A 13,229-nucleotide genomic window follows, 5' to 3' on the forward strand; every position below is an offset into this window, starting at 1 on the left:
ATTCAAATAAGGTTGAAGTATCTATGCATTCTACTTACATATGGTTGAGGTATATTCAAGGAAGGCTGTAGCCATTAAAATCTCAGGGAACAATTTTTCACCTCCTCGGGTGAAAGGGTCTTCAGGCCTTTGTGTTCTGGAAGGTTCATTTATAGCCATTTCCCAAATAACATTGAGACGGATGAGTCTAGAGTCTAGCTCAAATGGCAATGGGCTGGAAGACTAGTTTAGTTTTTACTAATGTGGAACATAGAACAAAATTATGTCCTTGTTTCAGCCTGCTCATCTGTGAAGTAGAGCCTATCATATCCAGTCTCCCTTGCCTTTAGGTTTGAGTTACCTTCTTTGGTCAAGGTAAGTAAATGCCTATGATGTTTTGCTGTGCACAAGATAAAGCTACAACAAAGCTACAACCTGTCTTTTCTCTGTAGAAGACTGCAAAAAGCGAAAGAGACCCAGGCAAAAATCTCGGAATGACTTTTGAAACAGACAGCCTCCCCAGAATCAGAAGTCAAAGGAATTTAAAACATAGGGAGGCCCAGGGTCTCTACTGACATAAAAGAAAGCTGTTTTCGTTATAGGTTTACTTTTACATTTTCTCTCTCTTTCCATTCCCACCTGCCTCTCCACCTTTACACAGGGCTTATGGGACCTCCTCCACAAAAGAGCAGTTGCAATAACCCACATCATCCTCCACGCCTGGCTGTCCATCAAGAGGCGAAAAGCAGCCCTATATAGGTTCTATCCTTGGATAGTTCCGGTTGGAAAGTTTAAAATATGCAAAGGCAACTTGGAAAAGCAAGCGGCTGCATACAACACAAACCTTTGCAAAGCTCTGCACAAAATTGAGGGCCTATGCGTACATGGCAAGTGTTTTTAGTGTTTGCGTGTTTACCTGCTTGTCTGGGTGGTTTTGCCTTTGCAAGTCTGGATGAGAAATGCATGGTTAAAGGCAATTCCAGACAGGAAGAAAGGCAGAGAAGAGGGTAGAAATGACCTCTGATTCTTGGGGCTGAGGGTTCCTAGAGCAAATGGCACAATGCCAGGAGGCCCGATCTATCCCTATGACGGAATCTAAGGTTTCAGCTAGTATCTGCTGGCTTGGTCATGGCTTGCTCCTCAGTTTGTAGGAGACTCTCCCGTCTGCACGCTCTTATCAGTCCTGAAAAGAACCCCTGGCAGCCATTAGGAGCAGGTACTCCTATCGTCCTTTTCCTCCCTCCTCCTCTACACCCCGTTGGTTTTTTAGATTGGGCTTTGGAACCAAATTTGGTGAGTGCTGGCCTCCAGGAAATCTGGATCTCTGGCGCTTAAAGCTTGGTTTAGCAAAGCAGGAGCTATTCAGGAAGCAGGGGTCCTCCAGGGCTACAGCTAGCCTCTCCTGCCCTCGCCCACGCTGCGCCAGCACTTGTTTCTCCAAAGCCACTAGGCAGGCGTTAGCGCGCGATGAGGGGAGGGGAGAAAAAGAAAGGGGAGGGGAGGGAAAAGGAGGTGGGAAGGCAAGGAGGCCGGCCCGGCGGGGGCGGGACCCGACTCGCAAACTGTTGCATTTGCTCTCCACCTCCCAGCGCCCCCTCCGAGATCCCGGGGAGCCAGCTTGCTGGGAGAGCGGGACGGTCCGGAGCAAGCCCAGAGGCAGAGGAGGCGACAGAGGGAAAAACGGCCGAGCTAGCCGCTCCAGTGCTGTACAGGAGCCGAAGGGACGCACCACGACAGCCCCAGCCCGGCTCCAGCGACAGTCAACGCCTTTTGCAGCGCGGCGACTTCGAAGCCGCCGCCCCGGAGCTGCCCTTTCCTCTTCGGTGAAGTTTTTAAAAGCTGCTAAAGACTCGGAGGAAGCAAGGAAAGTGCCTGGTAGGACTGACGGCTGCCTTTGTCCTCCTCCTCTCCACCCCGCCTCCCCCCACCCTGCTCCCCCCTCCCCGCCCCGCGTCTTCTCTCCCGCAGCTGCCTCAGTCGGCTACTCTCCGCCAACCCCCCTTACTGCCCCTCTCCCCACCCTCCCTCCCCCGTCGGCCCAGCGCTGCCAGCCCGAGTTTGCAGAGAGGTAACTCCCTTTGGCTGCGAGCGGGCGAGCTAGCTGCACATTGCAAAGAAGGCTCTTAGGAGCCAGGCGACTGGGGAGCGGCTTCAGCACTGCAGCCACGACCTGCCTGGTTAGGCTGCACGCGGAGAGAACCCTCCGTTTCCCCCCACTCTCTCTCTACTTCCTCCTGCTTTCCCCACCCCGAGTGCGGAGCCAGAGATCAAAAGATGAAAAGACAGTCAGGGCTTCAGTAGCCAAAAAATAAAACAAACAAAAACAAAACAAAACAAAAAAAACGAAATAAAAGAAAAAGATAATAACTCAGTTCTTATTTGCACCTACTTCAGTGGACACTGAATTTGGAAGGTGGAGGATTTTGTTTTTTCTTTTAAGATTCGGGCATCTTTTGAATCTACCCTTCAAGTGTTAAGAGACAGACTGTGAGCCTAGCAGGGCAGATCTTGTCCACCGTGTGTCTTCTTCTGCAGGAGACTTTGAGGCTGTCAGAGCTCTTTTTGCGTGGTTGCTCCCGCAAGTTTCCTTCTCTGGAGCTTCCCGCAGGTGGGCAGCTAGCTGCAGCGACTACCGCATCATCACAGCCTGTTGAACTCTTCTGAGCAAGAGAAGGGGAGGCGGGGTAAGGGAAGTAGGTGGAAGATTCAGCCAAGCTCAAGGATGGAGGTGCAGTTAGGGCTGGGGAGGGTCTACCCTCGGCCGCCGTCCAAGACCTACCGAGGAGCTTTCCAGAATCTGTTCCAGAGTGTGCGCGAAGTGATCCAGAACCCGGGCCCCAGGCACCCAGAGGCCGCGAGCGCAGCACCTCCCGGCGCCAGTTTGCAGCAGCAGCAGCAGCAGCAGCAAGAAACTAGCCCCCGGCAGCAGCAGCAGCAGCAGGGTGAGGATGGTTCTCCCCAAGCCCATCGTAGAGGCCCCACAGGCTACCTGGTCCTGGATGAGGAACAGCAGCCTTCACAGCCTCAGTCAGCCCCGGAGTGCCACCCCGAGAGAGGTTGCGTCCCAGAGCCTGGAGCCGCCGTGGCCGCCGGCAAGGGGCTGCCGCAGCAGCTGCCAGCACCTCCGGACGAGGATGACTCAGCTGCCCCATCCACGTTGTCTCTGCTGGGCCCCACTTTCCCCGGCTTAAGCAGCTGCTCCGCCGACCTTAAAGACATCCTGAGCGAGGCCAGCACCATGCAACTCCTTCAGCAACAGCAGCAGGAAGCAGTATCCGAAGGCAGCAGCAGCGGGAGAGCGAGGGAGGCCTCGGGGGCTCCCACTTCCTCCAAGGACAATTACTTAGGGGGCACTTCGACCATTTCTGACAGCGCCAAGGAGCTGTGTAAGGCAGTGTCGGTGTCCATGGGCTTGGGTGTGGAGGCGTTGGAGCATCTGAGTCCAGGGGAACAGCTTCGGGGGGATTGCATGTACGCCCCAGTTTTGGGAGTTCCACCCGCTGTGCGTCCCACTCCGTGTGCCCCATTGGCCGAATGCAAAGGTTCTCTGCTAGACGACAGCGCAGGCAAGAGCACTGAAGATACTGCTGAGTATTCCCCTTTCAAGGGAGGTTACACCAAAGGGCTAGAAGGCGAGAGCCTAGGCTGCTCTGGCAGCGCTGCAGCAGGGAGCTCCGGGACACTTGAACTGCCGTCCACCCTGTCTCTCTACAAGTCCGGAGCACTGGACGAGGCAGTTGCGTACCAGAGTCGCGACTACTACAACTTTCCACTGGCTCTGGCCGGGCCGCCGCCCCCTCCACCGCCTCCCCATCCCCACGCTCGCATCAAGCTGGAGAACCCGCTGGACTATGGCAGCGCCTGGGCGGCTGCGGCGGCGCAGTGCCGCTATGGGGACCTGGCGAGCCTGCATGGCGCGGGTGCAGCGGGACCCGGCTCTGGGTCACCCTCAGCGGCCGCTTCCTCATCCTGGCACACTCTCTTCACAGCCGAAGAAGGCCAGTTGTATGGACCGTGTGGTGGTGGGGGCGGCGGCGGTGGCGGCGGCGGCGGCGGCGCAGGCGAGGCGGGAGCTGTAGCCCCCTACGGCTACACTCGGCCACCTCAGGGGCTGGCGGGCCAGGAAGGCGACTTCACCGCACCTGATGTGTGGTACCCTGGCGGCATGGTGAGCAGAGTGCCCTATCCCAGTCCCACTTGTGTCAAAAGCGAGATGGGCCCCTGGATGGATAGCTACTCCGGACCTTACGGGGACATGCGGTAAGTTTCTCCTTCCAGAAATGTCGCCTTTCGGCCCAGGGCACAGAGTCGCTCTGCATTCTGGGGTGTCTAGTGGCTCCTACCTGCGCGAACACTCAGACTGCCCCTGGGAGAGCTCAGCAGGGTAAACCTAGAGCTCTCCCCGTGGACTCCCGGCCTGCCAGAGGTTTAACCTGAGCTCTCCTAATTTCTGCTGCGTGTCCTGGGTGCTGATTCCTGCCCTCCCAGATTCTTCAACTCCCCCAACGGCCCCAAATTCTCGCTACCTCCTGGTACCCGAGTCCCAAACTTAAATCCTATTGTACGGGCCACCTTCAGAGACAAAGCTCATAAGCCCTCCACTCTTCCTTTCCTCCTGTCCTCCAAGTCTGAGAACCTCAATCAGAAATTTGGGCAATTTCTTCTCTTCGGGTCTGTTAGGACTTCCCTTTCAGCCTGTGCAGATTAGAGTCAAAAAGACTGGCCCAAGAGCTTCTCAGCGGGTCTCCTCCAAAGAGGTAAAATGAAATTCTCGGTTAGGGAAAGAAAGTGGTCTCTGGGTGCTGAGGTCTGCTATGTGAAGGAGTGAACTTCTTTCCCGGAAGCAACTGGGGACTTGCTCCAGGGCTGGAGGTCAGTAGAGATAATCTGAACCGTCATGTTTAGAGTAGGCAGAGGGGCAACTTTCTTGGTAAAGACTCCACAGGATTTGCATTCACAGTTTCTCAACGTTGGTTGACTATGTTGAAAGTAGTTGCTTGGGTAGGTTTTCTCTTATAAAGTGTTTATTTTCTCTGTGGATTTTAACAGATCCACAACCCCCTACTTCAGGTTTGCATCAGATCTATAAAGAGGAGAATATTCTTTTAATGTACAATTTAATTAGGCTTGAGTCTGACTTACAAAAGTGTTGGAAAACGTATTTTTGTGAAACATTTCCTGCTATTTCAGTGTGCCCCAAAATCTCCACTGGGGAGGGAGGAGTGGGGTTTTTTTTATTATATTCCTTCATTTTTAGGACATGTTGGCATTTTAGAATACATGCTGTTAGCTCTAACAAATTGAGTAAGAACTCTTAGTGACCTATGAGCCATAATCTTACCCCAGAGTTTTAATTAGCATATGAGAAAAGTGGCAGGCAATTGCATCGTGCTTATTAAAAATTATTCCTCACCGCAATTGTTGAGCTTCTTGGAGACCATGCTGAAGATTTTCTCCCCCAGCAAATTAAGATATTAGTTTATCTAGTGAGGGAGGACATACTGAATTGGGGAATTCACTCCTCAGGTAGACCAGGTGCTGATGTCCCTGTGGACTTATGTCTTATTCTTTGTTTCTATGGCTGTTTTCTTTTATCTGTGACTTCTCCGAAATTTCTTTGTTAGCCTTAACATCTTCGTTTGGGGACTTAAATCCAGCAATTTGCCTTCTTTCACTGATGCTTTCCTTGTTACAAGGTAGAGATAGCACACTATTAGTGAAGAAAGAAAGAGGAGGGTAGGATTTCATATTATTTTGTGGGCTGTTGAAGAAACAGCTTCTTACCAGGCTTTACATTTCATTAGGTTTTTAATGTTTGGCTTACAAGATTTTGAAAGGGTTCATTTGATATCGTCAAAGTATTTTCCAGTTAATTTAGACTCTTTATTTTTGTAATGGGTTTATCCTATGGGACAAAAAAAGTATTCTTCATTTTATAAGAATAAATTTTCTTGGCAGGGTTAATTTTTTTTCTAAGCCTGTCACTAGACGGTGGAACCCTTCTTCTACTGTAAACTTTTCTTGGGGGAAAATGTCTAAGGTGCATTTTGACCTGCCATGATACTAAACCCAGACTCTGGAACCTTCCATCTTCTGCATGCCTCCCCCACAACTTACTTACTTAGCAGGGAAAAAACTGATGGTTCCACATATTTCTTAAAAAATGTGTGCCTTCAAAGGCAAAACCAAAATTTTTAGGGAATAACTATAGAGAGCAAAAGTTACTCCCATCAGGTAGACAATGAGCTTGGTGATTTTATTTCAGGTCTTAATGAAAAAAGCTTCTTTATGAGGAAGATTATCATATCTTGGTGCCTCCTTGACAGTCTGCTTAAATTAATGACATAAACTAATGAGAATTTAGCAGTTCCTGCAGAAAGTACAAGATTTTTTTTTCTGGTTTTTGATTGCTGCACTGATTATGAGGAGTCTAGTTAAAAGGAAAACTGGTGTTCCTGTCTCGTAAGTTGACGAAGACTTTCCATTTCTAGGATAGAGAAAATCCTTAAGTCAGTTTATTGAAAATTAATCAATTTAATCAGAATGCAATCAATTCCAATCCAAAAGTTGATATTTTCTTACTTTCTCTTTTTTTCCCCTCACTTTGTAGGGGTGCAATTTGGTGAAAGGCAAGAGATTTCTTAAGCCAAATCAAGAGTGTCTTCCCTTTCTGTATTGCATGCATTATGTGCCATTTTTTAGCTAAAAATCTCAAAATTGTGCAGGCTTCCAGTGACCTGTTGGGTTCCTCCCTTTTCCATTCATGTGTGTGTTTATGCACATTAGTTAATTTTGTGAAGGGATTTTTTTAAACCTTAGTAACATCTGCACTCACTCTGTGTTCTTACACATTTACAATGTTTCTGCTGAGAGGATGGGAGATGCAAAGGTGGTCTCTTTTACTTAATTTAGCATGTGATTTAAACAGAAGGAAAAATAAAAAGTGATGGGACTTGTGTGCAACCCTGATGATATTTTGTGGAGTTGTCTGTCTTCTCTCTGAGATCAAACAGGACTACAACTTTGTTAATTGACCACTGGCTCCCTTGGCAGAGGTAGGGCTTCTTAGATTCCAGCAGGCAGCACAATAATATGACAAAAATTTATTCTTGGGAGTTGGGTTCTAAGAGAGTCTGCATGCCAGAATTAGAGTTTGGGGTTTAGAGAAATTATCCAGATGCAAAAAGAACATTTTAATTTTTCTCTTGGTAATTTGTTCTGGTCTCCATAGTAGGTAGTACTTTAGCAGTGCTTTGATATTGACAAGTCTTGTTCCCTTTTTCTATTAGATTTTTCAAAATAAGGCATTTTATTAATTCCTCTTTCCTTCTCCTCTCTCCTCTCAGTTATCAAGCATTTTTATGACTATCTTACAAGGGACAGTTTGTCTTGTAAAGCAGAATTTTCCTTTGAAACCAAGACAGACTATTTCTCCCCATAGGCTTCAAGAACCAATATTTTGGCAAGAAGCATCTTTTCCTTGTGGTCAGCAAATAGGTAGTGAGTTCTGTCTGGATTCCAACAATCAACACCTGAGGACCAAATAGCCACACTGGGTGGCACCCCATCTGGAAGTATACACAGGATGTAGCCCTCTTTCTTGTCCACAGCTCAAGTCAGCCAAAGATTAACACTGGTGAGAGATATTTTCGAAGAAGTTTGCAGGCTTCCAATTGCAGGGTCGTTTTGGGGTGCTTTCTTGCCTGTGCTAATTTTATCTCATCAGGCTTCCATTCTTTGAGCTGTAAACTTTGAAATAATATATTAGATTCGCTGGTACGTTTAATTTTCTTTGTCAAGTGTTTTTCATTCCAATAGTAATTTTTCATCTGGTGTACATATATGCATTTAAAACAAAAAATTCTTTGGTCTCCTTTCGCGTACATGCACTGTGGCTTGTACATGTGCAAGCCACTTGGTGGGATTATGTGAATTGGGGTTAGAAATGTGGACAATTTTATTATGATTATTTTTAATGGTGATATCAAGATCACCAGTTTCATTCAGAACCTTGCATAAGCAGGGAGCAGAATGTGGACTGGGTGTGGCAAAGCAAGGGCTTATTTTATAGCCAAACCTGAAATCACAACTCTGAAATATAAAAAAAAAAGCAAACAAAAAAATCAAGTTTTGTGAGCTTGGTCAGAGAAGGAAAAGAAAATCTCTCCCCACCCCCCACCTCCACCATTTTCTCTTTGTCTGCAGCTTCCTCAAGTGCTGCCTGTCCCCGATTTTCTTTTATTCCACTCCTTTCATGTTTTTGACATTGAAATACAGACTCTTCTTTCCACTTCTCAGGGCATTTTTCTCATTACACCTGTGGCATGCTCCTAAATAATTTCTTTAAAAAAAAAATCTGTAAAGTAGCCGATTAGATCAACCCCAGCATCTCTCCCTTAAGACCTAGATGACATGAGGGGATTGCAAAATGAATAGCTGGGTTTTTTTTACCTTGAGGTTAAAGCCTGGTTCAACAGTTGCTGAGGGAGTTAACTAGATGGCTTGAGGACTTGGCAATTTCATAAAGTATTTTGTCTTATGCTGTCTCTGTCTCTGTCTTGATCTCTGTCTCTCTCTGTGTACTGTAATGTTGGCCACCTTCTCTCAGAACCTGAGAGATAGCTCTGAGACCCTTCCCAGGTCGGTTCGGTTCAGACCTCGGTAGCCTGGTCACAAGCAGTACCTAATATGCATATGAGGGTGCGTGCTGTAAGTGTCCGGCTGGGCTAATCTGCTTAAGCTACATAAAAATTAATCATTTGAAAACAAAGAAAGATATTAAAGAAATTATTCTACCTCCGACTTCCCATATCAGCATTCCATCAAGTTCTGGGATGTTAAATTCAGAGAAAGTTAACCTCATCTTAAACACAAAGTTGACTTTTAAACAAAATTGCTTATAAAGTTCCGTACAGTTACCAGCATTGGTTGCCCTTTGTCATACGGAAGAGAATTATGAAATCTCATATTTACATAGCATTCTTAAAAAAAAAAAAAAAGACACAGTGTTTTCCAGTTTATTCACTGCATTCATGTTAGTTTGAGTAGGCCAGGAGGGGTGCTTAGTGATTACCCTTTTGCTAGGTAAAGAAGTAGAAAGATAGATTTTCTATGATGTTTGTTTACCACGTAGGGGAATCTCTCTAGATCAACACTCCCAGGCTTTTTCTTCTTGAAATTTCCCACCTGACAAATACTTTAGATTGTTACTCCTAAGGACTTCTCTCAGTAGCTGCTACATAGAGACGATAGTCTATGAATTATTGCTTGCACACTCATGGGTGATGCCACACGCTCTCTCTCCTGGCAGTTCTTGCTGCCAACCTGCAGGCCACACCAGGACTGAAGGCAGCTCATCTAGATAAGTTTATAGCATTAAAGTGCTGGGTCACTTGAGAATGTTGTCAATTTAGGTTACTTAGTACCTAAGTGTTATTTTTTAAATAATAGCTTTATTGAGACGTAATTTACAATCCATACAATTCACTTTTCTAAAGTGTACAGTTCCATGCTTTTCAGTATATTCAGAGTTGTGCAACCATTATTGCAATCAATTTTAGAACATTTTAATCACCCCCAAAGGAAACACTATGCACCTTTGTGTTCAATGCCTTATGTTCCCTCAGTCCTTAGCAACCAATAATCTACTTCTATCTATGGATGTGCTTATTCTAATATTTTGTATGAATGAAATCATGTAATATGTGGTCTTTTGTGACTAGCTTCTTTCACACAGAATATGTTTTCAAGGTCATCCATGCTGAAGCACGTATCAGTACTTTGCTATTTTTTATAGCCTAATAATGTTCCACTGTATGACTATACCACATTTTATCTATCCGTTTATCAGGTGATGAGCATTAGGGTTGTTTCCACCTTTTGACTATTATGAATAATACTGCTGTGAACATTCATGTACAAGTTTATTGTGGACATATTCAGTCCACATATTGTGGACATTTTCAATTCTTTTGGATACATACATAGGATTGAAATCTCTGAGTCATACGGTACCTCTATGTTTATCCTTTGAAGAACTGTCAAACTGTTTTCGAAAGTGTCTGCACTGTTTTACAATCCCATCAGCAACGTATGAGGGGTCCATTTCTTCCACATCCTTGCAAACACTTGTAATTCTCTTTTTTATTACAGCTATATTAGTGGGTGTGAAGTGGTACCTCATTGTGGTTTTTATTTCTATTTCCCTAATAACGAATAATGTTCAGTATCTATTCATGTTCTTATTGGCCATTTGTATATCTTCTTTTTTGAGAAATATCTATTTGGATCCTTTGCCCATTTTTTAGTTGGGTTTTTTATTATTGAGTTTTAAGAGTTTTAAAAAATATATTCTGGATGCATGTCCTTTAATAGATTGTGATTTGTGGATATTTTTTCACATTCTGTGCGTTGTCTTTTTTACTTTCCTTTTTTTTCTTTTTGTGTTCTTAATGGTATCTAGATTGAAGCACAAAAAAAGTTTTTAAGTTTGATGAAGTCCAATTCATCTATTTTTTTTTTCTGTTTTGGCGTATGATTTTGGCATCATATCTAAGAAGGCTTTGCCTAATCCAAGATTACAAAGATTTACACATATGTTTCCTTCTAAGAGTTGTATAGTTTTCGCTGTTTACACTTAGGTCTTTCATCAGTTTTGATGTAATGTTTATATATGATTGAGGTAGGGGTCCGACTTCATTCTTTTACACATAGATACTCATTTCTTACAATATTCTTGTTGAATTTTTCCTCACTTAACTGTCTTGGCACCCTTTGTGTAAAATCAGTTGACTGTAAATGTGAGGGTTTATTTGTGGACTCTCAACTGTATTCAGTTGATCTATATGTTTATTCCTATGCCAGTACCACATTATCTTGATTATTGTAGGTTTTTAGTGAGTTTTGAAATTAGGAATTTTGTGCTCTTTGACTTTGGTCTTATTTTTCAAGGTTGTTTTGGCTCTTGTGGGTCCCTTGAGTTTTCATATGAATTGGGATAAGCTTGTCAATTTCTACAAAGAAGTCAGCTGGGATTCTCACAGGAACTATATTACATCTGTAAATCAATTTGGGGAGCATTGCCATCTCAACAACGTTAAGTTTTTTCATCCATAAATATGAGATGTCTTCCCATTTATTTAGATCTTCCTTTTGTCAACAATTTTTTATTGTTTTCAGATGATAAGTTTTGCAGTTCTTTTTAAAATTTAGTCTTAAGTGATTTATTTTTTGATGCTATTATAAATTGAACTGTTTTGTTGATTTTCTTTTCAGATTATTCACTGCCAATGTATGAAAACATAATTGTTTTGTGTATTGATCTTGCATCCTGCAACCTTGCTGAAAATACCTGAGTTTTGAATACTTCTGGGACTTATGGGGAAGAGGGCTTCTGCTGTTTCACTGAACGTTAAAGCTTATTTCATTTCATCCTGTATGAATGCTGCATACAAGCCTTCTGTATGAAGGGGACACTGTTGTCATTTTTACTCAGCTATAAATTTGAACTGGTAATCCCATCCCCTTTCAGGATGAATAGGAGAGTGTTTTTAAATGTTCATCTCTTTAGAGAACAGCGGGAAAGAAGCCTAATAAGGTTTGGGTCGTTTATAATCCCTTTTTTAGAATTTGGATTTGGGAACTATTAGCAAGGGAGTGAGTAATAATAATAATTTCTATATAGAAAACTAACATGTAGAGGTGACAAATGAAATCACTAGCTATATTTGGCTTATGTTTAGGTTTTTATAAGCAGCTAAAATCATAATTTTGTGTTTTTATCTCTTGTCCTTTGGACAAAGTAAATTCCAATACTCCTTCTGATGTGCATTTCTAGATGGGGAAAGGATTCCTTTACTCTCATATAATTTAAGCTTCTTTTTAGAGATGTACTCCATAGCCATGAAGCAAAGATAAAATTCATCTATGTAGAGATTGAACTTTGTCTTCATTAACACTCTAGGCTAAAGGTCATAGCTAATCAGCTACAACTGTCATGTCCTGATAATTGTGAGTTAACTGCAGGCCACCCAGCAAAAGGTTTAGTTATAATCTGATAGCTGTCTGTAGAGATTACCCTAATAAAGGGAATTTTTTAAAAAAGAATCTGGCAGGGCATAGTAGCTCACTCCTGTAATCCCAGCACTTTGGGAGGCCGAGGTGGGCGGATCATCTGAGGTCAGGAGTTCAAGACCAGCCTGGCCAACATGGTGAAACCCCATGTCTACTAAAAATACAAAAATTATCCAGGCGTTTTGGTGGGCACCCATAATCCCAGCTACTTGGGAGGCTGAGGCAGGAGGATCACTTGAGCCTAGGAGGCAGATGTTGCAGCGAGCCGAGATCATGCCACTGCACTCCAGGATCCGTCAAAAAAAAAAAAAAAAAAAAGACTCTATCAATCAACCACTTTTCATTAAGCACCTGCTATGTGTCCAGCATGTACTAGGAAGAGATAAGATAAAAGGGGACACAATTCAGACAGAATCTTCTTGAGGTAATTGCTTACAAGGAGCTTATAGCCACTGAAAACAAAAACAAACAAAAACAAATAACCAAAACCCAAACAGAAATGCAGCACCATCATGCCATAATGCCTGTATGAGATCCTGGATTGTACGGTGTGGATTTTTTTAAATGTAGATATTTAAAAAAAAAAAAAAAAGAGAGAGAGAGAGAGAGAAATGAATCAATAGAGGCTGAAGTGGTCAACAATGTTACCTGTGGCTGCTTTTATTCCTTTGTGGCAGTAAGTAGGAGCATGTCTAAACTCAAGCAATAGATTAAAGATCCTGATGTATATTTTAAATAACAGAAGTTGGTACCTCTGGAAAGAATTAACTGGAGGCATGGGTTGAAATCTATTTCTGCTTATTAAATAGTGCACCCCAGTCAAGTTAGTTGCCAATTTTTTTTCAGTTTCTTTGGCTATATCATCGCACTTGTTGGGTACATGTTTTTGATGTCTTTATCTGAACAAGTCCGCAATAATATGAGTAATAAATTAGAATAGAAGGTGATTAATAGCTCTGAATTTGATATAAGATGCCCAGTGTGGTGGTCAGATCAAGAGTTGTTTTTCTGCCTTCTAAGTTTCCATTGATCCTGATGGATTGCACAAATAGAACAATTCGGGGAGTATGGGGGCACATGACGATCTTATAAGAGCTTTGCTGTAATAGACAACGTAACATTCTGAAACGGCCTACCACCTAACATGGGCTCTGGTTCTCTGCAGGTTGAGTGAGTTC

The 13,229-nt window shown here is 43.7% G+C and overlaps 1 protein-coding gene across 2 annotated transcripts in view; it reads left to right on the plus strand.

The window, feature by feature from the left end:
* Positions 1–1,984: 1,984 nt before the first annotated feature.
* The window catches only part of AR (androgen receptor), a 169,861-nt gene continuing 158,616 nt past the window's right edge, over positions 1,985–13,229 (plus strand). For both annotated transcript variants that reach the window (XM_050776867.1, XM_050776868.1), the window contains exon 1: positions 1,985–4,239. In XM_050776867.1, the coding sequence (XP_050632824.1) occupies positions 2,702–4,239 (1,538 nt within the window). In that variant the 5' untranslated portion in view covers positions 1,985–2,701. The remainder of the gene's footprint in view (positions 4,240–13,229) is intronic.

This window comes from Macaca thibetana, chromosome X, assembly GCF_024542745.1.
Source record: "Macaca thibetana thibetana isolate TM-01 chromosome X, ASM2454274v1, whole genome shotgun sequence".
NCBI classification, from domain to species: Eukaryota; Metazoa; Chordata; class Mammalia; order Primates; family Cercopithecidae; genus Macaca; species Macaca thibetana.